Source organism: Phymastichus coffea, unplaced genomic scaffold (genome assembly GCF_024137745.1).
Source record: "Phymastichus coffea isolate CEN01 unplaced genomic scaffold, Cenicafe_Pcof_1.1 PCOF00024, whole genome shotgun sequence".
Lineage (NCBI taxonomy): Eukaryota > Metazoa > Arthropoda > Insecta > Hymenoptera > Eulophidae > Phymastichus > Phymastichus coffea.
Genome location: NW_026706835.1, coordinates 4,315,116 through 4,340,460, shown reverse-complemented (window position 1 = coordinate 4,340,460; position 25,345 = coordinate 4,315,116). Strand labels below are relative to the sequence as shown.

Here is a 25,345-nt window from a genome sequence, read left to right as displayed (position 1 = left end):
TTCACCCATGCAGCCTTCTCTTCTCTTGTCATCGTTTGTTGAAAATCAGTCGATTTCATCATCTTTCTTATATCCGGACCTGTGAAAATACCTTCCTTTATTTTTGCATCAGATAATCCTGGGAATTTATCCAATAAGTAGTGGAAGCATTTTCCATTCTGATCAAGGGCTTTGATGAATTGCTTAATCAATTCTAATTTTATGTGGAGGGGAGGTAAAAGTATTTTTTTTGGATCACACAAGGGTTTTTTGAGAACATTGTGTGATCCTGGCTTCAGAGACGTGCGAAGTGGCCACTTACATTCTTCCCAATGACGTGTAGTAGCTCTACTATCCCACAAACAAATGTAACATGGGTATTTGGTATACCCCGACTGCTGTCCAAGAAGTATAGTTATTACTTTCAAATCACCACATATAAGCCATTTATAATCTTCATATTTAATTTTCTCAAGAACTATCTACATATTCTCGTAAGATAGTTTTAGATACACTGAATGGACGAGTGGAATCGAAGCATATTTATTTCCATTGTGAAGGAGGACAGTCTTCAAACTTCTTTTAGAAGAATCGATGAAGAGACGCCATTCAGTAGCGACGTATATCAAGCCTAATATTGTCATTAAGCCAGTCACGTCATGACAGTAAGTCAATCCATCTTTCTCTGCGAAATATCTGATATATTCTTGCTCTCTGTTTCTGTACCAAGAAAAAGTTGTTTTTGGAGCCAACAGATTCATTTCTTTCAACCTAGAACCTAACAGTTCTGATTTATTCTTTGGCAGGTCCAAATCTTTAACCAAATTATTTAGAAGAGCTTGTGTAAACAATTGAGGACTTCCGGTTGTATCGAAATGTGCACTATCATCTGACTGCGGATCTTCGTCGTCCACCTCGATATCATTTATTTCGTCTGGGATCCTGGAAGTAGTAGGTAAACATTCTGCTTTCTATAGGGGTGATGATTTCTCACAGACAAGAGTCCTCCGTAAAACTGGTAGAAACAAATGAGACATTAGGATACAAAATTGCAGATTTATTCTTACTGTTGAAACCTTTCAGGTCAATAGAACAAAAGTAACAGTCATTATGATCACGTGGCTCACGCCAGATCATCGGAGAACTGAAAGGCAATTTTTGCGAAGAGTCGTCTTTATTCCAACGACTTCATATTGTATGGCAACTTACACAAATTTTGTTTGGCACCCAAGATTTGTCTATATTCACGATAAAATAGCCGAAATAGTTTTTGTAAGCAGTTTCGATTGAAGGCGTAATGTTTCTCCTTTGGTTTTTAGTAGCATAAAGTCCACATACGTTGCAGAACTTATTAGGATCGTTCACGCAACTCCGGGGAGACAATATAAAATAGATCTCAGGAACACAAGGACAATGAAGAGTATTAGAAACTTCAACTGGGATTCTCAACTATCCTGAAAGGGACTGTTGATAAAATGCCGCTCGATCGCAAGAAATACGCCGAACATTTCAACTATTCTGAAAAGGACTGTTGAAAAGATGCGCGTAAGGTGGACCAAAGCAGAATTCTCAACAATACTGAAAAGAACTGTCGAGAAAATGCCGCTCGATCGCAAGAAATACGCCGAACCTATCAACTATTCTGAAAAGGACTGTTGAAAAGATGCGCGTAAGGTGGACCAAAGCAGAATTCTCAACTATCTTGAAAAGGACTTTTTAAAAGAAGTGCGTATGATCAACGTAAACCGGACTCACAACTATCCTGTTGTGAAAATCCCGCTTGATCGAAAGGAGTAACGTTTGCCTTTGCACTATTAAGGGGTTGATAGGATTGCCATCGCGCTATTAGGGGGTTCATAGCATAGTTCTTATTAACCCATTAACGCTCACAGGACGGTTTTTCGAGACCTGAGTTTGAACTATTCTCATGTCATGAATTCTCGTGGAAAAAATTCAGGAACCATTGTTTCTTATGTTTTCGAGTGTCCTCTTTCCAATGATGCTGGTTAAAATTGTCGCTGAAAAACTTTTACGGTCCAAAAATCAAAAATAAATAAAAAAAACATGATTTGCTGATTTAATTTTTTTTTTAAATCGACTTTTCGTTCCCTAAGCATTTTTTTTAATGCCTAAAACCCTTATAGATCGCGGCCTCGAGGTTTTAACTACAAGTTACTATGGTTCTCCGGATATGAAAATTTTTCGTATAAACAAAATGGCGGCCGAAGTGAAAATATTTATCTAAAACTTTACAAATTTTTGTCTCGAATACTATAGATTTTCATGAAAATTTTTAAAGAACAAAAATGTCTTAGAATTAGTTATAAAATACTCTCAAATTTTTTCAGAATCATCCGAGAAAATTTTGGGATTTCGGAAAAGTCTCTGAATTGAAAATTTAAAAATTATGTCGGAAAATTTTGAAATAATTTGAGAGCGTTCTTTGTTTGTTTTTAAGACATTTCTATTCTCAGAAAAACTTTCGTAAAGTGCATGGTTTTTGGTAAACAAAATATTTGTTTAGCAAACTTTAACATTTTTTTTCTCGAAAAGTATACTCTTTAGGAACATTTTTCTGAGAATAGAAATGTCTTAAAAACAAACAAAGAACGCTCTCAAATTATTTCAAAATTTTCCGACATAATTTTTAAATTTTCAATTCAGAGATTTTTCCGAAATCCCAAAATTTTCTCGGATGATTCTGAAAAAATTTGAGAGTATTTTATAACTAATTCTAAGACATTTTTGTTCTTTAAAAATTTTCATGAAAATCTATAGTATTCGAGAAAAAATATTTGTAAAGTTTTAGATAAATATTTTCACTTCGGCCGCCATTTTGTTTATACGAAAAATTTTCATATCCGGAGAACCATAGTAACTTGTAGTTAAAACCTCGAGGCCGCGATCTATTAGGGTTTTAGGCATTAAAAAAAATGCTTAGGGAACGAAAAGTCGATTTAAAAAAAAAATTAAATCAGAAAATCATGTTTTTTTTATTTATTTTTGATTTTTGGACCGTAAAAGTTTTTCAGCGACAATTTTAACCAGCATCATTGGAAAGAGGACACTCGAAAACATAAGAAACAATGGTTCCTGAATTTTTTCCACGAGAATTCATGACATGAGAATAGTTCAAACTCAGGTCTCGAAAAACCGTCCTGTGAGCGTTAATGGGTTAAATGCGGTTATTAAGGGGTTCATAGCATAGTTCTTATTAATGCGGTTATTAGGAGGTTATTAGGGGTTGATGGCACTGCCATTGCATTATTGGAGGTTGATAGGATTGTCATTGGGTTATTAGGACGTTTATAGAATAGTTTATATTAGGGGGGGAGGGGGTTATTAGAGGGTTATTAGGGGGTTGCTAACATTGCCATAAAAATATTAGGGGGTTGCTAACATTGCCATAAAAATATTAGGGGGTTATTGGTCAGATAAACCTCAAATTCGGGTTCATTCAATGCAATTTTTTGGATTTTACCGTGACCTAACCTTGACTCTGAGCCGACCAGGTCAAACGCAGTCCAGATTCGAATTCAGCGACCTCAAAAACCTATAGAAACAGTACCTGGACCAAGATTAATGGGATAATCTTGATTTGACCTTGATCTGAATTTGACCTCTGAGCTAATCGGGTCAAATGAATCGTGGATTCAGATTCAGCGACCCCAAAAACATAAATGTAATGGTATTACCTTTTGCACGTTTGTTCACATATGACTTTTTCGTGAGGCTGTCATATTTGTATTGTTGGTACTGTTGTTATGAAATCGCTAAAGTGGTGAAATTCATTCGATGATATCTCCGCGAAAAAAAAAGATTTGTTAAATTTAAAAAATGCGTTCGAAAGGGCAGAAGCAATACTTTCAGATGGTCAGATTAGTTTTCAAAAAAAAAATGTTTTGCGGTGTAATATAGCTTCTAAAACAGCATAAATACGTGTTTTTCGCGATTTTAGGTTAGAATATCTCGAAAATGTGACGTGATAAAGCATTTTTGATGTCAGGTTCGTGTTCAGCGCATCAAAAACCTTCGGAATATGTTGCTCATGTTTGTGCGATATAAATCATGTTGACCTGTGTAGTCTGCAACTGTTAAAGCATTCGGTTCTATAATGCTCAATACCACCGCGTTGATGGTAGCTTCTTTGAAAATCTTGGTTGTTTCGGTTGCTGCGATTGTGCACGGTTATTTATGCGTATTAAGGCTACGGCCTGCATTTTCCAATTTTTCCCTCATCATCAGTTTTCTTGTCTGGCTGGCTTCTCTTTCACTCAAATCGATGAATCCATGGTTAACAGTTGTGGCGTCATGATTTTACAAATATTAAAAGTAAATGTTTGACCTCGTCTCCTATCTCGCCGATATACAACAACGACAGATCGAGTCTTGCTTCGTGTTAACTCACAACACGATTGTTAATGATACTTGTTTTATATTTTGGATTACAAGTAGCAATTGGTATCAAATCTTCTCTGATGTCATAAATTCATCCAGAACTGATCTCAGAACTCACCAGAGAGCGACTACTTATGGATCATCTTGAGCGCTCTGAGCAAGGGTATAAAGGTCAGTGCTCATTCAGGCCATTAACTCGCCCAGCTCAACCAGCTTCAGACCTCTCTGAAGCCTTCCAGCCACCTATTAAGGAAAGAAGCTTATCTTTCACTACCAGTGCCTGTTGCCAAATTAAGAGATATTTCAGAGGCTTTTCCAGTGGCTTTTCCAAAAGCTTTTCTAGAGGCTTCTCCAGCGGCATTCCTTCTATCAGGGATAGAGGCTTACCTTCAACTACCAGTGTCTGCTGCCAAACTAAGACTTTTCAAACGTCTTTCCAGAGGCTTTTCCAGAGGCCTTTCCAGAGGCTTTTCCTGAGGATTTTCCGAGAAGATCGCTTGTGACTACCAGGACCTGCTATCAAGACAAGATGTGTCCTCTTCTGAGACTTTTCCAGTGCATTTTCCAAAGGTTTTTCCAGTGAAAGAACAAAGTAATCAGTCGAAGTATTCTCAATTCTGTTTTTAAGTCAACATCTTCTTAACTCAACTATTCAGGATCAGTTTTTTTCTTTTATTTTCACCAAAATAAAATCTGATAATAATAAAGTTATATCGACAGTCTTGATAGTGAACAGCGCGCTATTATTGAATATTAGTAGCGGGTGCCAGTAAAGATGAACTTAGACAAAAAATACGGCGCTGTCAATGATGACACTAAATTGTTCGCCGTGGTTGCCATCAGCTCCTTGTTGGAACTCAATGAATCGTGACTGTCAATATCTTTCAATAGCTGTCGCTTCTTAGCCTCAACCTTCTTCTTTCCACGGCCCAACATGTTCTTTATTGAGGCTATGGACATGTTTACCGAGGTTGTCATATTTTTCGATGTTGTCCCCTGGTATGTGGCGTTCTGGTATTATAGGACGACATCTGTAGTCTCGCTCACAGCGACACTTGAATTTATTGCCGTAATACCGCAAGTCACGCAGGTCTTAAAAAGTCTTGCTGTCTAAGTAATCCCGATACGAAAATGCAACCAAGTATTAACATTTTAAGCTGTACCGTTGCCTATGGCTGCGGGCGCATTCGGGGATAACGTACTAGAATACGATGTAGTCCACTGTCTGGATACGTTGGCGTAGCTCATTTTATAAATCTTGGCCATCCAATTTGCAACAGAGTTATTACCGAAAATCTATGAAATCATCCCAATCACTCTCTTCCGCACCTCAAACGTTTCCTCAGGCTTCAACTGCGCTTAGCCATATGTTGTTTAGATCGAACTGTACCGTGGCTCGATTTGGAAGCGTTCCCTCGCTCTTGACGTTTTTAGCTTTGTATCCTTCGATTCGGTAAGTGGCAGATACCAGTGTTCAATTGCGTGTCCGCTCACGCTCACGCCCATCTCGAACTAGACGGCCATGACATTCGCGAAATCGTGATGTGTCAGCTCTAGATGTCTACCTAGTATCAATGACATCGCAGTATAGGATGGTCGAAAATCTGCGGTCGCATTGTGATACGGCGGCTCCTAATTCCGAACCGGACTCTTTTTTGGAGTGCACTTAGAAGAATTCGACGGCATTGCCAAACCAGAAATGAGGTCTCCCTCCATTGCGTTGATAATGGTATGCGAAAGCGAGGAAGAGAATCGCGCTCAATCAAACTCCTGATTCCTGAATCTAGCCTCAGTCTCGAAACGACCATACTGCGGGATCCAACCACGCTGCACTAATTCCCTGATGATCACCTGCAGGTGCACACGTAACGTAACTGTAGTCTACGCTCACATGCTCCTGTGCTGAGCCACACTTACTTTTCTATCTCTAATCTCACTGTCTCTTTATCTTTTTCCTCACGCGTCTTAGTCTGCATGGTCCGTCAAAATATACGCCGTTTCTCACCCCCGGCCTCGCCAATTAGCATCTCAAACAAATAAACCGGGCATGAGTGGTGCACTCAAGCACAAACATGCGTCCGGTCTGCCGAGGAAACGTACACAGGTAAGAGGCCATGGACGACAGAAAAATCGTTTGAAAAGCGGGTTTCCGCGTCATAATATATAAATACAGAAAAATTCATATATATAATAAAATTTTGTAAGAAACCGGTTGATGCATCCCTCCCTTCATTTGTAGTAGAACAAATAGGATAAAAGCATTTTTTTATCGCTCAATAAGTACACAAGTCAGTTAATATTGACAATTCATCTTATTTAAAGTTGAATGTTTATTTATAGATGGAAATGGTGAATATGACTTAAAAATTGTAGATATGAATCATCATCGTATTCTCATAATAAATTAATAATACTTTTCGTAGAAAATGATAAAATACAGAACTCTAAATAAACTTTAATGTATTAATTATCGCATACATATTTTCATCCTCGAATGTATATAGATTATTTTTTGGTAAGTTGAATTGAGCTACGAGTATTTAATAATAAACACTCAGGCGAGTTATTCATATACTATTAACAATATTATAGGTTTATATACTATTAACAATATTATATACTATTAACAATATTATAGGTTTTCTTTGAACAAAGCTCTTTAAAATTATCATTATTTTAACCCGTAAAGGGCCAATATGCTGTTCAAGAGTAAAAAAATTGAGAGGGACCTATTTTTAAAGACTTGTCTTTTCGGATGGTTAATACAGAGTTGATCTAAAAAATTATTAATTACATAAAACTTTAGGTTAAAAAAAGCACGATTTTTTTCGATCTCGTTTTTGAAAACGAGTTTTGAAAACGTTTCCTGGCCTATCAACGATCTAGAACATTTTCAATCAGTGAAATAAATCTGTACTTCAAGAAAATGTGGTTCAAAAATTAATTTTTCACTTTAGTCTTTACAAAATGGTTACCAGAATTACAAAATTTTCAAGAATACATTCATGAAATTTTTTGTCAGAAAATATGAACAAACCGAGGAAATGGTTAAGAAAAAAAGTACTAAAAATTAAAGGATAGGCCTGAATTTTTTGGAAACTCTTCAAGCAAATTTCTGATTGTACAAGTAGCACAATTTTTGCAAAATTAAAACTTGCACAAACATCTTGAAAAAATTAATTTCTATTCTTCATCTAATTTTAAGAACTTTTTATTATAAGTAATTTTGGCTATAAATTTATTGCTTTCAAGAAAAAAATTCTCAAAGATCAAAGAAATATCAGACGTGACTATAAGTTAATTTTATAATTATAATGACACGTGGCCTTAGAGCTTTCAAGATCATCACTGTAATAATATGCTGCAGATACGGAGAGCTAGAAAATATGGTGGCAGATTATGAAAAGCCATACGGGTATAAAATCTATATAGATACATAGACGTTGTAAAAAATAAAATTTTTTCCGACGAAATATTCGAAGAAAACATTCATTTGAAAATTTGAATTTTCGTTGACTATGTATAAGTTTTAAAACCGACCACACAATGGAATTGATATGTATGCACACATGTATTTACTTATATGGAGCTATTATGTCTATTTATATGCCATTCATGGTTGTTACTAAAGCATCCATAGGGCAATTTTCCTTCAATAGTTCTCCAAGTTATAAATGTAGCATTAATGAATAATATTCATTTAAATGTACTAACCAAATCAGCTCCAAACTGTAACAAAATGTCTACTACATCGGTATGTCCATTTTCGCAAGCATATGTTAACGCAGTATCACTAGTCTGTGTTTGTGCTTGTACATTAGCATTTGATTCTAAAAGGTAACGCACAAGATCTAAATGACCTTCCTGAGCAGCTTCCATCAAAGGTGTTGAAGCTCCTAATTCGATATCAGCACCAGCTTTAATAAGAAAATCTGCTACTTCGATAAATCCTCCACAGCAAGCCAAAGTGAGTGCCGTTTCTTGAGTTTCTTCGGTCTGTGCATTGATATTTGCTCCTATAAATTTAAACATTAATTTCAGTTAAAAATAATATTTTTAACAAGAAAAGTTGTATAAAAATATAATTAAGGGTAATTTTAAAAGAAATTAAAGGTCCAGACCCAAAATAAAATTATTAGATGAAATTCGTTGTATCTAATTGTAAGATACGATACACAGATCAACACGGATTTATCGCAAGAGTAATAACAAAGTATCCCGAAGGTTTTTGATGCGCTGAATCCGGATCTAGCCTAAGAATTTCTCTATCACGTCAACCTTTTGAGATATCCTAACCTAAAAGTGAAAAAAACACTGTTTTTCATTATATTTGTGCTTATATTACATCGTAGATTATTTTTTTTCTTAAAAACAGGTTCTGCCTTTTGAAAGTATCACGATTATCCTTCAAAACCCTTTTTTAATTTTTCAAAAATCTTTTTCTCCTTCAGAGATATCGTTAATTAAAGCTTAGTCTTTTTTGATTTTGTAATAATGAATCAGATTTTTCCAGAAAGCAGATAACGTAAACTATTACGTTGTTTGGGTGGTTTAATATATTTTTTTTAATTTCCTAACGTACAATTGTCTAAAATGCTATCTTGTGACGAGAGCAAGCGTTGCGCTTGTTCATTAAGTGGACGACAAAGATAGGTGTTAGAAAGAGAGAGAGAGAGAGGAGCGTGCGTGCCCCACGCAGGATTAGGCAAGCGCGCGATGCGTAACCAATTAGCGCATTGGTCGCGCGCCGCCTAATAAGTAGATCAAGTGGGGAGAAAAAAAGGGAGCGAAGAAGCGGTCGATTGTGAAAGCGAACGAGCGGGTAGACGGTTCTAAGTCGGTCAGCGATGCAGTCAGTGCAGAGTGCAGAGGTCAGCCGAACGCGCACAAACCACCCTAGGAGCTGAGACGAGAAACTAAGCGAGACAAAAAGGACAAGTGCCATTCCACCAGCATCTGGCAAGGGATACTTTATAAACACTAGCATAAGTACAAATACGAGGTGTGTTCAAAAAATAACGAGAATTTTCGTTTTATGAAAAAAATATTTATTTATTCATCTACATTAATGTTGTCGCCTTCAAAGTAGTCCCCTTCGGATACAATACACTTATGCCAACGCTTTTTCCAACCCTCGAAACACTTTTAAAACTCGATCTTTGTAATAGCTTTTAGCTCTTTCAGCGATTCGCTTTTAATGTCATCTATGCTTGTAAAACGACGGCCTTTTAATGTTCTCTTTATTTTTGGAAATAGACAAAAGTCACATGGAGCCATATCTGGCGAATATGGAGGCTGAGGCATCGTTACAGTTTCGTTTTTGGCCAAAAATTCACGAACAAGCAATGAAGTGTGAGCAGGCGCATTATCGTGGTGCAAAAGCCATGAATTGTTTTGCCACAAATCCGGGCGTTTTTTTCGGATTGCTTCACGCAAACGACGTTGAACTTGTAGGTAGTACTGCTTATTGATTGTTTGACCTTGTGGCAAGAAATCATAATGCACTATGCCATTAAAATCGAAGAACACAGTGAGCATAACCTTCACATTCGACCGTACTTGTCGAGCCTTTTTCGGTCTTGGCGATCCAGAATGCCTCCACTGGGACGATTGAGCCTTAGTTTCGACATCATATCCGTAAACCCATGTTTCGTCACCTGTTATAACACGTTTTAGTAGTTCTGCATCGTTATTGACTTCATTTAGCGACTCCTGAGCAACTTCCATTCGCCGCTGTTTTTGTTCGAAATTCAACAATTTTGGAACGAATTTTGCTGCCACACGTTTCATACCCAAAACATTCGAAAAAATTTGATGGCATGAGCTAACTGATATGCCAACATCATCAGCGACTTCTCTGATTGTGATTCGGCGATCGTTCATAACCATTTCTTTCACTTTTTTCACGTTTTCATCGGTTGTTGATGTGCTTGGGCGTCCGGGTCGTTCGTCATCTTCAACGTTTTCGTGGTCATCTTGGAAACGCTTATACCACTCATAAATCCTTGCTTTACTCATAGCAGACTCACTATATGCCTTTGTTAACATTTGACAAACTTTACTACACTTTATTTCATTTTTTACGCAAAATTTAATACAAATTCTTTGATCCATTTTTTTTCACAAACGAAAATCGCCGAGCTCGAAAAACACGTCTAACGTTAGCGGCTGCCACTTAAAAAGTAAGCAATGAATATTGCTGAAAATTTTATCGTACTTCAGGGGCATGTGTACCAACATAATAAAAAAAAATTTTATACAAGCGGACTCTCCAAACCCGCGAAATTTAAAAATTCTCGTTACTTTTTGAACACACCTCGTATATGCGTTGTAGCCTATGAGAGCTAAATCCACGACAAATTAATCTAACTATGCTGTAGCCTGCAAGGGCTAAGTCCATTGTGTTTTCAGGTGTCTTATTTTGTCTTGTCATTAACCTTCGGGTTTGTTAAACCTTTACTGCTTCTCATTTAAACTTGTTATTCCTGAATTTCTCTTGTGTTTTACTCCATCATCATCACGTTTCAAATTTCGACAGTAATCAGCAAGCATATTATATATATTATACGAGGATGGTCCGATAAGTACTTAGCCTACAAAAGAAAAACAAAAATTTTGGAAAAGTGGCGTTTTATTTTTCAACATAGTCTCCTTTTAGTTCCATACACCTGGCCCAGCGATGCTCCAACTTCTTTAACCCGTCTGAAAAATACGTTTCCTCGAGGTCTGAAAAGTAGGCATCTGTGGCAGCGATTACCTCCTCATTCGATTCAAATTTCTGCAAGGCGAGTGACTATTTCAAGTTTGGGAACAAAAAGAAGTCGCACGGGGCTAAATCTGGAGAATACGGTGGATGGGGCAGCAGTTCGTAGCCTAATTCGACCAATTTGGCCATGGCGACGGCAGAGGTGTGAGCCGGTGCGTTGTCATGGTGGAAGAGCACTTTTTTCTTCGCCAAATGGGGCCGTTTTTTCTGCAATTCGACGTCGAATCGGCCCAATAATTCGGCATAGTATAGCCCTGTGACCGTTTTGCCCCTCTCCAGGTAGTCAATGTAGATCACACCTTGTGAATCCCAGAAAGAGGTGGCCTTTACCTTTCCGGCCGATGGGGCAGTTTTCGCCTCCTTCGGAGCACTTTCGCCGGGTAAAGTTCACTGTTTCGACTGTTCCTTGGTCTCTGGTGTATACCAGTGGATTCATGTTTCGTCGACTGTCACGAAACGACGCAAAAACTCCTTCGCATTGCGCTTAAACAGCGTCAGACATTGTTCTGAAGTTGTCTCACGGTTGCGCTTGTTGTCCGGAGTGAGCAAACGCGGCACCCATCGCGCCGACAGCTTTCTCCTGCTCAAAATTTCATGCAGGACATGACCCACGCGGTCTTTGGAGATGCCTACGATCTTAGCTATCTCGCGCACCTTCAATCGTCGATCTGCCGATACGAGATCGTGAATTTTTGTCACGTTATCCTCCGTGGTATCCGTTTTCGGAGCACCTGGACATGGCTCTTCAAAAATCGACGTGCGACCACGTTGAAACTCGTTAAACCAATTTTTGACGGTCGCCATAGAAGGAGAAGTAGTTACCGTACACAGCATCCAAGCGCTTTTTGATTTCGCTGTGCGATTTCCCTTCCAAAAACAAGAATCGAATCACCGACTGATACTGCTCTTTTTCCATTTTTCAAAAATCAACGGACACACTTGCTTTCACACGCTCTCAAAAATAAACTACAACTCCGATCCGGCTAAAATCTTGACAGTAACCATCGAGAAGGTTGTACTACGTGATAGAATATTTCTTTTGCGAGAGTGGCGCCATCGGGCGGTGAGGCTAAGTACTTATCGGACCACCCTCGTATATACATTCCATCGACCTTAATACCTCCTTTTCATTTCCTGGATGTCTTGGTGAAAACTTTCTTCTTACTTTTCGCAGAGATCACAAGATTTGCAGAAAAAGAATCTAAATGAAAGTTTAAAAAGTATATCTTTAAACTCACGTTACAACTTATTTTTTTAAAATCGGTAATATTCAAAAATCATTTAAAGGATTTTTCATTCTGATCTAGTGTTTTCACGAATTGGTTTATCAATCCTAATTTTATGTGAAAGGGACGTTAACATATCCTTTTCAGATCACAGAATGATTTTTTGAGAACATCGAATGATTTTAGGTCACGAGATTTGCGTAATGACCAATGAGATTTTTCTCAACGATCTTCAGCAGCTTTACTATTCCACAAACAAATGTAACAAAGGAATTTTACGTACCCTGATTGCTGTACATAAAGTCTAGTTATCATCTTAAAATCACCATATATAAACTATTTATGTTCTTCGTTGTGATGTTAATATCACCTATTATTTATTATTTTGTTCGTACTCTCGTGGTCTGTCGCGTTAATGAGTAAGAATTCGTTTTAACTTTGAAAATATTTATGAATATTGAGTTTGAAATAAAATTATAAATGAAATATCTATGATTGTTTGAATTGGGCTTAAGGAAAGATAGACCTTACCCTACTTTCTTATGGTGCGAAGTGTCCCATAAGTAGAGCTTAAGTATCTCTTGTAAAAAAGGATATAATTCAGTCCAAGTTTTTCATAGCGCGTAATATTCTATGAGTCGAGCGTAAATTACAATAGTAAAGGAAAGAATTGCTTAGTTAATCACTTGAGAGAAAGAACTTAGGTATAAGCTAAGTTTATTCAATCTCAAGAACTTACTTTGCAAAGCTAGGAGAGAATACCAGCCTGTACAAAATTCAGCGTATTTATACACAGATTTTCCCGCCTATTTTTGTAGGACAGTCCTCTTTGAGCTGTTTACGCAAGTATGCAAAATCATTTTCTCTTGCTTACTATAGAATAGATAGCAATAACGAAATTTTAAAGCATGTAAAATTTACAGAAGTAGATATGGATTATTTAAGTATAATTTACTTATCGCAAAAGGTTTTTTCAGAGGTTATTAACTAATAAAGTTAGTTAATATAATAGTGCAATATTTACAATAAAATAATCATAAAATTTTACATATGGCAATAGTTTATTGCTTGTAAAAGTAATTTGAAAACAACCACTTAAATTAGTTAAAAACATTTCAATTATAATCAATTTTCGTATTTTCGTATTTTTACAATGTAATACACAAATTAAATTTGCACATTAAAATTTAATATAATTTAGTAGTTAGAAGTAATTGAAAATATTATAATTTTAATCTATGCCCTAAAATCTATGTAAAAAATACTTTGTTACATTGAAATTACTCTCAATTAAGGTGTTTTAATTGAACAACAAAAACTGTTATATCTATATTTATAAGTAGAGTGACGTCACGCTCCTTATATGGTCATGAAATTTGACTCTAGTACGAATCCCCTTATAAAAAGTGATGTAAGCCATGTTGTAGCCTTATTCGTGATCTGATTGGCCGAAGGGAAATAATGTGACGTCAAAAAAAAATGCGTAAGTCAATGCCACTCATGATCTGGTTGACCAAGGTAGAAATAATTTACGTTGAAAAAAAGTGCATAAGTCAATGTCAGATGTCATGCTTATAACTTCCGCCTGTTTCATTTCCAAGTTGCCGGCACGAGGGAAACGTTCCCTGCATGTGAGTATTAATATTTATATTTTATTCATTATATTTGTGTATATAAGTATAGTAAATTTTGTTATATTGTCGTTCGTGATAAAAAATATATTGAAATTTTTTCTCCTAATAAAAATAAAGAGACGTAATTTGTGAAAAAAATTTTCTAACCTCACCGAACACATGGTTCATTTAGAATCTACTTAGTTATTTGATTTAGATTAGTGATTTAGACACTGATATAGAATTAGTGCTTTATCGTAATTAACTTAGAATTTGTATTGTTGCTTTATTCTACAATACATTAAGTTTAATGCAGTTACTAATTTTTTATTGTATATATTATACAGATCATAACCTATTCATCGTGGCTGGTCCTATCCCATTTTCTCCTAATGAAGTTTTTGATAGTTTGATAGGGAAAAAACTACGTGAGTATTTTTATACTACAGTTTATTATTAAACGTGCTACCTTTGTTATTAAATAGTAATTTTTAGCATATAAACGTTTAATTTTGTTTGATTCAGTGAGATACTGGGCTATGTAAATGAATTGCATGCTATTCAACAGGTGGGAATAAAATTGGAGTACAAGTTCTGCAAGTTTATTTTAACAAATGGAGACATACAAGTGGCATGTGTTATTTGTAATGATGCCATTGCAAAATATGAGCTAGAAATTAAACTGAACAGAGTGAGTAAATTGAACATTGACGGAATATAAATTGTAACATTTTAAAGAGTGTGACGGTAAACGTCTTATTAGCGCTAACAGCCCAACCATGCGGCTGCCGGCGAGGGCAGCACCTGCCGGTTGGGGCGAAATGTATTGAGGGAATTCGGCACGAGAGGAGAGGGAACGCGCGCGTATGAAAACGAAAGAGTCAAGGATTAGTACCCCATCGCAGAGCAGCGCAGAAATTATAATTGGTGTTTTCCGAGTTATCCTAAGTGCCGATACGAGCCGACCTGGAAGTACAGCAGCGGTGCCTTCTACTGTTTGGAAAGTGTGCGTGAGCGGAGAGTTTCGCCATCGAGGGCGAAACCGTAAACGTGAGATACCATCACCCGCAGATAAACATTGCCGAAAGACTAACGTGTGCCGTGCGAGTCTCCAACATCTCACTTGTTACCCGTGCGAGCGTTAATAAAGTAAGCTGGCCAGCTTGATTTCGCGATTGCTAAATAATTGCTAATAACTAATCTCTCGTGCTCCGTAAGAAGCATGCATGTAATAATTCGGCGAACAAAGAGTGGCGAGCGATCCGACACTGCATGTTGTTGTCGCGCGCGCGTCTTGTAAACATAAACACACGGGCCGAATACAGTGTAGCATTAAGAGGCAATAAACGATCTCGCTTGTGATATTGATCGTAATTCTGATATTGTTATTTCTCAATAGTAGATCGTTGGTTGACTGACACCCATTCCCTCCTGCTCTCCGATTTTCGAATTAGAACGTGTAGATAATCCTGCGCGCTCTTCAATACGATCGCGCGCATTGATTAAAGAAACGGATAGCTACCCCGTTACATGGCGCCCAACGTAAAAGAACCTACAGCGTTTATGATTGTTCAAAACGCCGGTTCTAAACAATGACCTTGCACTCCGTCAACCAGCGACTTAGGTGGCAATCATAGTGTTGTTGTGCACACTCTGAGTTAAAAGCCATATAATAAACATCGCCTCTCTGTTAGTTAGCTTGCGAAGGCCCGCCGCGACGATTATTTGTAAACAGTCCTTGTAAGCGCGTGCGAGTGCGACCGAACGACCCTTTAACTAAAGCGTAAACACCAATAGGTTTTGAAAGTTGCCGCAAATCAATAATATTGTACCCGTTGGCCCGGGGAAAACTAACACCGGCAACATTCAAACAAAAGAAATTCAAATTAATAGTTTTATTTGATATAGTGTTGTCTTAACGTAAATGTTTTTTTTTAAATATTGCTAGCTACGGTTATTGGTGACTACGCAAATAGACGCTCGCTATAATATTTTAGATACTAACCAACACAGCCGCGCTAACAAACAGTTAGTGCGCCTGATAGGCAGGATCATTATATTGCGCAATAGCGAGCAAAGAGTCCTTCGGTAAACAACGTTAAATTCCGTTTGTTGAGCCTATTGTCGGCTAGTAAAATCAAAATTTTTGCGTGTTTGCTTGTAAATACAAATATAGCACTCGCACTCGCATCATTCGTAAAATAAGCGTGTAAATCTGTACAAAAACTAGTCGCGACATAACTAGCAAATGACAATGGACTGCACTCAAAAAGAGGTCGAAGACTGGGTTTTGACGCTCCAAGACGAGGAAATAAATGAATACATTGAACACTTGGAGCTAAAGACAAGCGGGAATAAACTCTCGAGAGCTGGACCACTGCAAAATTGGTTATTAGGCGACTACTCTGCGGCGGATTTTGCGGAAGTCGACAACCAACACGGCAATCCAGCAAGAAGGGCAGCCCTAGGCTCGGAGCTCATAGCATCCTTATGCACGGAACACACAGCGTCCGAACAAGAAGGTTAGCTAGCCCCCTAACCCGCTAGCCCAGCTAATGCAAAGTGCAGAGGTGATATCGCGTATTCAAGAAACAGCGATAAACATCACAAACGTACTGGATGACGGCGAGAGTACGAACAGTAATAAGTATATTACTATAACGGCTAATGATGGTAGCCAGTTTGAACTCCCGCCGGCATTTGCAATAATGATCCAAGACCTTATTTTCCGGTCCAGAGAAAATGAGAAGAAGCTCGAGCTGCTAGACTCGTTAAGAGTAAACGTGTCGAGTCTAACGAAAGTATTAGACCAGAGATACAACAAATGCAGCAATGTCAAGAGCCAACTAGACGACCTATCTGCCAGAATGAGCGCATTGGAAAATGCCGAAAACAGAAATGTACAGCAAAATAATGCGAATAATTCTGGCGAAATGCGACAACAAGAAAACACGCGTAGAGGCGTAGCATTCCAAGATACCTTCACCTATCATCATGACACCAGGTTACCCCACAGTACTCCAGCTGGACCCGGATAGAGGCGTGGACAGCATCAACTCAGTGGAGTTAATGCTGAAGTGAATAACCACCCGCCGAGCACGTGGTCATCTCAGCAGACAACAAACCCTTGGTCAACTACAAGGGATGTTGGTCGCATTGTCCGAGGATGGAAACTGAAGTTTTCAGGAGAGGGCAATGCGAGTATCGACACTTTCCTGTCTAGGCTGGACAACTTAAGGAACGGCGCGGGACTCACGGAAGACGAGATGCTCCTAACGGTATCGGAGCTACTCGTCGGTCCCGCCCTTACCTGGTACGGGGCGATGAAGGAGAAATGGCTCTCCTACGCCGAATTCGAGATGGACGCAAGAGAATGGTTTGGGACCAGTATGCAGCAGCAACAGCGTCTAATGAGGGAAATTTAGAGCCAATAGCAGGGCCCCGACGAACCCGTGAATGTTTACGTCGCCAACGTGGGCCTGACGAAGCGGCTGAACCCCCAAATGACGCCTGATTGTCAGTTGGACCTGCTGCACGCTAACCTTGTCCCGGACATTCAGGGCCAAGTGCGGAGATCCGAAATGAGCTCCATACGGACCCTGAACGCGCTGGCCATGGCGGCACAAAACAGCTTGCACCAGAGAAAGGCAGAACGGGTGGTACCGGATCCACAGTCAACTCTGTACCCGGAGTTAGCGTACCACTATCGCACCGATGGAAGTAAGGGCCGCAAGGGCAAGGTGGCATCAATGTCCAGTGATAAGCCGGAGGTCAGCGACAGGTTGGACCGGATGGAGAAAGTGCTCAAGAAGGTGACGCCCCAGGTCGTCTACTCACCGACGCCCTCGGGGGCGACACCTAGTCCGAGCCTAGAGGCAGTTGATGGCGAAAAGAAGACTCCACCCGCCGATCTGCTCAGCCAAGTGCTGTTATCTCTCAAGTAGATATCTGAAGGGATCGCACACACCCTCGGGAGCGCGGGTAACGGCAGATAAATCGTCGAAGGATAACCCCATGGAAACTCCGATGGTCCGAACCAAGGTGGTTCGAACGACAAGTGGCATCACTCTACCACGCGAGAGCACAGTGGCTAGCGCTATGGTGTGCAAAGAGCAGGGCTGTGGAGCCGACGAAGCTGTTTCGCAATATTCCCCGGAACAGGAAACGCGCTGGTGGCTGCCGGTGAAAATAGGAGACTTCCAGATTCGGGCTCTCTATGATCCGGGGGCTTCCACCACAGCAATGGGTAGTAATGCTCTGCAGATAGCGTCTGTGTTAGGCATCAGGTTAGATACCACCCACGTGGGTACGGCAGGACTACCAGATGGTCGTAAGTTAACGATCGTTGGTCATGTCATGTTACCGTTTACCGTGGGGGACGTGACGATACCGATGAGGGTAGCTATCCTCCCAACCCTCGTCGATAAATGTATCCTAGGAGTGAACTTCGTTAGACTGTTCAGAGCGGTACTTGACCCCGATGATAATACGTTGCTGTTCAAGAAATCACAAACCAAGATGAAGCTAGACGTAGCTAGCTTGGAGGCTGATCCGAGATTAGCTACGATCGGACTAGCCGAGGTGACAGCCTCTCAACAGGCGATATTGCAGAGGACCATCGGCGAGGCCTTATCGCAGGCCCCCGCGGGACTGGGATGTGCGGCAGGCATTGAACACGAGATTCGGGTCGTTGATACGAAACCGATCAAGCAGCGCTACTATCCGATATCACACAAGGTCGAGCAAGAAATGCATAGACTGGTGAGGGAGATGTTAGATCAAGGGGTGATCGAGCCAGCGGATAGTGGCTGGTCGAGCCCAGTGGTTATGATACGCAAGAAGGATGGCTCGTATCGATTCTGTATAGACTTCAGGAAGGTCAACAAGGTTACCGAGCCAAACGCGTATCCCCTACCGTTTATGCAAGATATATTGAGGCGCTTACGAAACGCACGCTATATCTCCACACTCGACCTCAGTAGCGCGTATCACCAAATACCACTCAAACCCGAATCTCGACCAATCATTGCCTTTACCGTGCCCGGATTAGGGCATTTCCAGTTCGTACGAATGCCATTCGGTCTCTCGTCCGTGCCGGCGCCACCTTCCAACGGTTAATAGATAGCGTGATCGGACCTGAGCTTGGCGATTTCGTCTTCACTTATTTAGATGATATCATCGTAGTATCGTCCAAGTTTTAAGATTTCCTGCAACATCTTAAAACCGTGTTGGATAGGTTATGTCGAGCCGGCCTCTCGATTAATCGAGAGAAGAGCGTCTTCTGCAAGCCGGAGGCCAAATATCTAGGTTTGTTGATTAACCGCGAGGGTATCAGGCCAGACCCTGAAAAGGTGCGCTCTATCGTGGAGTACCCTCGACCAGGAAACGTGCGACAGTTGCGTACCTTCCCGGGGGTGGCTTCATGGTACTGCCGATTCTTGAGTGACTTCGCCACACACGCTCAACCGTTAAAAAAACTAACGGGGAAGAAATGCGAGTACGTGTGGGGACCGGACCAAGAAAAAGCCTTCGCCAAACTTAAGGCACTAATGACTCCACACCATGCCTCGGGTTACCGGAGCCCGACGGGCAATATGTGTTGGAAACAGACGCTAGCGCTTCGGGAATCGGTGTCGTCTTTATTCAAAGAGTAAGGGACGAAGACCGAATCATCGAGTACGCTAGCAGAGTCCTTAACCCGGCGGAGCAAAATTATTCTGCCACGGAGCGCGAGTGCTTGGTGGTCGTATGAGTCATACAGAAGTTCCGCCCATACCTAGAGGCGTACCAATTCAAGGTGGTAACGGACCATAACAGTCTGAAATGGCTATACGATCTGAAGAACCCGATAAGACGCCTAGCCCGATGGGCCTTGCAACTCCAAGGCCATGTCTTCGAGATAGAACATCGCGAGGGGACCGAGGCGACGAGCATCCCGCCTACTGCGAGCGATGCGACAACAAGCGGAAACGGGCGCGCCGTTACTACGGATAACGCAATCCGGAATGATAGCGCAACAACTTCGAGCCAACCTCGTCACGCCCCTTCCGATCCTGCTGATAAGATCCTGATAACCGCCCCTCCAACTAATATAGCAAAGCGCCCACGAGGGAGACTTCGCAAGAACGCGCCAACCACCCAAACTACACCGTATCGACAGAATCCACGTATCTCCCCTCCCATTGTCGGGAAAAGGAAGAGAGGTAGACCGCCGAGAACACCGACCGTGGATGCATGAGGCCCTGCGAACGAAGGACCTGGGAGACCGATGCAAAGGACTCCACCTTCAATCCCGGCAACGAAGGTCCTGGGCAGCCGAACAGGCGCCCACCTTCGATACCCGAGGAAAGGGTTATAGATTCTGACACGTGTGACTGTTATAGGATGAAGATCACCTTCAAGCAATTCGAAGAAGCGGCAGCCGCCCTCATTAGGCTGGACCTAGGTCCCGCCGTCGAGAGAGTCGTGCACGCCGCTCTACACCTCCTTGGAGAGAAGAAGGAGGAAGAAGAACAAACACGGATGCGAGCTCATGCGAGCTCGTCATCCGTGATTATCGAGGAGGTCGCGGGCGAACAATCACTGCGCCCCTCGACAGTGCAGGGCGTCGTGCGCGAAGAGTCGATCACGCTATCCACAGCACCAGCGGGAGAAATCCCCATAAGGCCCCCACCAACCTCCGTAGGCACGCATACGGAGGGAGCCTTCGACGATGCGACCTGGCGCCCCAGGTTCAAACAAGGCTGGACCACCCTCAATACCCTTCAACGAGCCGTATACGCGGAATACGACGCGTATATGGCTGCGGGACACAGCCCCAGTGATATGGATTACTGGAGCGAGGTGGTATCCCGCCGGCGCCAGTTCGCACAAGCGCTGTAAGAGGTTCAGCGCCGTCACCGCCAGGCCCTCGAGGGCCCGGTCGGCGACGCACCTAATGGCCCCACCGTGCCTCCAGCCGTCGAAGCCAGACTAGAGGCTCCAGAGGTCAGGTCGGAGGCCACGACGCAGCGGGGTCCGCGGACGTGCGAGGTAAACCTCGTGGTAAACGTGGACAGCAGCAATGGAGGTCAAGCAACTGGACCCATCCACATAAACCTTGTGGTGGGGTCCGCGGATGATGACCACACGACCGAAAGACCGTTGTGGTCCGCCCCGAACCAACGTGACGGGTTGCCGCTGACCCTCAGGGAGCGAGGCCTCCCTCGTGGTACCCTCTCCCGCGCACAGTAGGAGGGGTGCAACGGGTGCATCTACCCCGGGGTGACCCGCACGGAATCTTATCCCCGGGTCTGACAGCACGTCGACCTGGTCCAGGAGAGGCTGGGATGGGAGGCACGCGGGCGCCCCCCGTTGGACGCAGAAAGCCGGGAGATATGCCAGTGACTAGCCAGGTTAAAGATCCCTGCCCCCCATGGGCAGGGCCACACCCACACCCACGTCCAATAAAAACGAAATATCCCCGAGAACATGACCTGTTATTGTTCTTCGCCCTCTTAACCTCCAAAAGAATAGCGCTAATAATTCTATCGTCGAGGACCCCTTAGGTCCAGACTAGAAGGGGGCTGTGACGGTAAACGTCTTATTCGTGCTAACAGTCCAACTATGCGGCTGCCGGCGAGGGCAGCACCTGCCGGTTGGGGCGAAATGTATTGAGGGAATTCAGCACGAGAGGAGAGGGAACGCGCGCGTATGAAAACGAAGGAGTCAAGGATTAGTACCCGATCGCAGAGCAGCGCAGAATTTATAATTGGTGTTTTCCGAGTTATCCTGAGTGCCGATACGAGCCGACCTGGAAGTACAGCAGCGGTGCCTTCTCCCATTTGGAAAGTATGCGTGCAAGTGTGCGTGAGCGGAGAGTTTCGCCATGGAGGTCAAAACGGTAAACGTGAGATACCATCGCCCACAGTTAAACATTGCCGAAAGACTAGCGTGTGCCGTGCGAGTCTCCAACACCTCACTTGTTACCCGTGCGAGCGTTAATAAAGTAAGCTGGCCAGCTTGATTTCGCGATTGCTAAATAATTGCTATTAACTAATCTCTCGTGCTCCGTAAGAAGCGTGCATGTAATAACTCGGCGAACAAAGAGTGGCGAACGATCCGACACTGCATGTTGTTGTCGCGCGCGCGTCTTGTAAACATAAACACGCGGGCCGAATACAGTGTAGCATTAAAAGGAAATAAATGATTTCGCTTGTGATATTGATCGTAATTCTGATATTGTTATTTCTCAATAGTAGATAGTTGGTTGACTTACACCCATTCCCTCCTGCTCTCCGATTTTCGAATTTGAACGTGTAGATAATCCCGCGCGCACTTCGATACGATCGCGCGTATAGATTAAATAAATGGATAGCTACCCCGTTACAAGAGAATAAATGTAACATATTTTATTGAAAAGATTGTGCATATTACTGGTGGCTTGACAAAATCTTCCAAGTCGTATCAATTGGACGACAACAGGTTGGTGCCGTTTAAAATCACAATACTGCAAAGTACAGCAGTGGATTATCTCGGCTATTATACTCAAGATATGATTGAACTACCACCTCCTATCTCGGCAACAATTGTTAATTTTGACAATATTCTGGACCATAACAATCAATTGATATATAAGTATACTCTTCATTCCGTTATGTATAATTTCAAATTATTTATTTATTATGCTCTTCAAGCATGTTTTACATTTGTTTTCTTATTTTGTTGCGTTTTACTATAGTGTGTTTCTTATGTGTGCTTATAGTGTCACGTAACAATATTATTCATTAATTAATAGTCTGTTTATATTGCAGCTATCGATGGCTATTTTAAAAAGACATTTAGAGTAATTGATAGTCGCTATGCAAATATGAGTTATAGGAGTGCTGCCATAACTGATGAAACTCTAAAAATCAATGTTGATGTGTCAAATTACACCTTCATTGAGTATGAAATTGATTTATGTGTGATAGTGACTGGTGTGTTCAACAACATAGGTATAGTGAATATGAAAAAACCTTTTATCAATACTGAATCAATGATTGATTACAACAAATTCAGTAGTACTAAATTAATTCTTTTAATGTTTTAGATGGTTTGAGTACAATCAAATGCAAAGACGTAACAGGTGTTATTTTAGATTCTGAAGCTAATATATCAGTTATGAAAGCAGTTTTTTTTTCTAAAATACTTTTTAGTTCATTGATTTTTTTTTCAGTTAATTTTTTTCAAATATAATAATAAGGTTTCTTCTTTTTTTCCACAAAAAACATTGATGGTGTGATTTATCTTTTATAATGTTTGATTTTCAATATTTTCAACATTCAATATGAGTTTATTTCAATTATACACATTATCAATTGGTAAATTTCTCTAAGAAAGGTCAAAGCACACTCCGTGCTGTAGTAATTATTTCAGTAAAATTGAAATTATAGTAATTTTAGTAAAAATAACAAATATTATTGTTAGCATAAAAAGTATTATAAAAAATATGTTTGAAAATTATTTATTTGAGTGGATATAAACTATTCAATTCTGTATTTTTAGTACAGATCATACAATTTCAAGGTGTATTTTATATCAAAGATTAGAATTTTTTATGTCCGCGACTAGATAAGATATTTTATATGTAATTATGAATGTACGGTTCAATTTATTAATTTATTGATTAAATAATATTTATACCTAACAAGGGCTTTATGTAAGTTTTTAGTCTTCAAAATTGAAATATTCTTAATGATATGTAAATAATATTATGTTAACCGACTGATAGATGTAGTTGTACAGAATATAAAATAGTATTATTAGCTGTAATGATTAACTATACTACAAAGTACTTCCACATATCATTGAAAATATTAATTTTGATTTATTTTTAAAAACTCATAAAAATGTAAATTTTTTTACGGAAATGGAAAACTTTAATAAAAAAACCTTCATCCTTTTCCATACCATTGCTAAAATGAACAGATGTTTTGATAACACTTTAGTTTTATTTCAATTTATTTCAATTTAAAGCACAAGAATAATGATTTTTGAATAATTTTAATCTACAATCAGATTTGCGATGGTATATTTATTACATATTAATTGTGCGCATGCCTGTTGTGATCCATATGGCAACTGTGTATGGTATAACTATTCTACGTATATATCTCTCGATAGAACGTTTGTATTGATGGTCAATGGCAACAGTCACGCTATTTTACTACAAAAAAGAAGTTGTGAGTTCTTCAATGTGTTTTAGCTGAAAGATATTGTTGAGCTTCGCTTCATTTTATATGCAAAAAAGTGATACGTTTGATAGCAGTACCTCGCCTACCGTAAGTATACGTCGAATACATTATTTACTAAAAAGCACGACTTTGCAATCAAATTATAACCTATTTGATGAAATTTAGTACATCATTAGCGCACGAATATTCACCTAATTTTACACTGAAAAACATCGGAATCATAATTTTGATCTTTATAAACAGGTTTTTTATTATTCGGGATTCAATTATTTGCATTAGTCCTCTTATTGTTAGTTAATATTAAATATCACATTTTTTATGCTTCAATATTTTTCACTTATAGTGATATATTTGATTTTATATGAAAAGAAATTATACGAGGTGTGATCAAAAAGTAAGGTGAATTTTGAAATTTAGCGGGCTACGTCCGTTCGATCTTCGACTTTTTTATTTGGTTATGTCGGTACACTCGTCTAGAACATACGTTCCAAATTTCAGCTTTGTAGTATGTTTGGTTTGTTTGTGAGAGGCATCAAGGTTAGAAGTGTTTTGCGTGCTCCACGATTTGCTGCTGTCTAAAAACATGGATCAAAGAGTTTGCATTAAATTTTGTGTGAAAAATGGAATCAAATGTTCCAAAACACTTGAAATGCTGAAAGTGGCATACGGTGAGTCTACTTTAAGCCAAAAAATGTTTACAAGTGGTATAAACTCTTCCAAGAAGGCCGAGAAGACACCGACGACGAACCTCGTTCTGGACGCCCCAGCACATCAACAACTGATGAGAATGTTGAAGAAGTGAAGAAAATAGTGTTGGGAAATCGTCGAATTACCATTAGAGAAATTGCTGATGATATTGGCATCTCATTTGGTTCGTGCCAATCAATTTTGACGAGTGTTTTAGACATGAGACGTGTGTCAGCGAAGTTTGTTCCGAAATTGCTCAATTTTGACCAAAAGAAAGGTCGCATGAGCATCGCCCAAGAGCTACTGAATGACGTCAACGATGATCCAGATTTACTCAACAGGGTTATAACAGGTGACGAAACATGGGTATCCGGTTATGACGTCGAGACTAAGACTCAATCGTCCCAGTGGAGGCATTCTGGATCACCAAGACCAAAAAAAGCACGCCAAGTTCGATCAAAT

General features: G+C 40.2%; 1 protein-coding gene across 1 annotated transcript in view; it reads right to left on the bottom strand.

The window, feature by feature from the left end:
- The window catches only part of LOC131675531 (ankyrin repeat and KH domain-containing protein 1-like), a gene marked incomplete at its 3' end in the record, with an annotated part of 299,369 nt that overhangs the window by 44,899 nt on the left and 229,125 nt on the right, over positions 1–25,345 (bottom strand). The window contains exon 5 of the mRNA XM_058954545.1: positions 8,092–8,393. Coding sequence (XP_058810528.1) covers positions 8,092–8,393 — 302 coding nt within the window. The remainder of the gene's footprint in view (positions 1–8,091; positions 8,394–25,345) is intronic.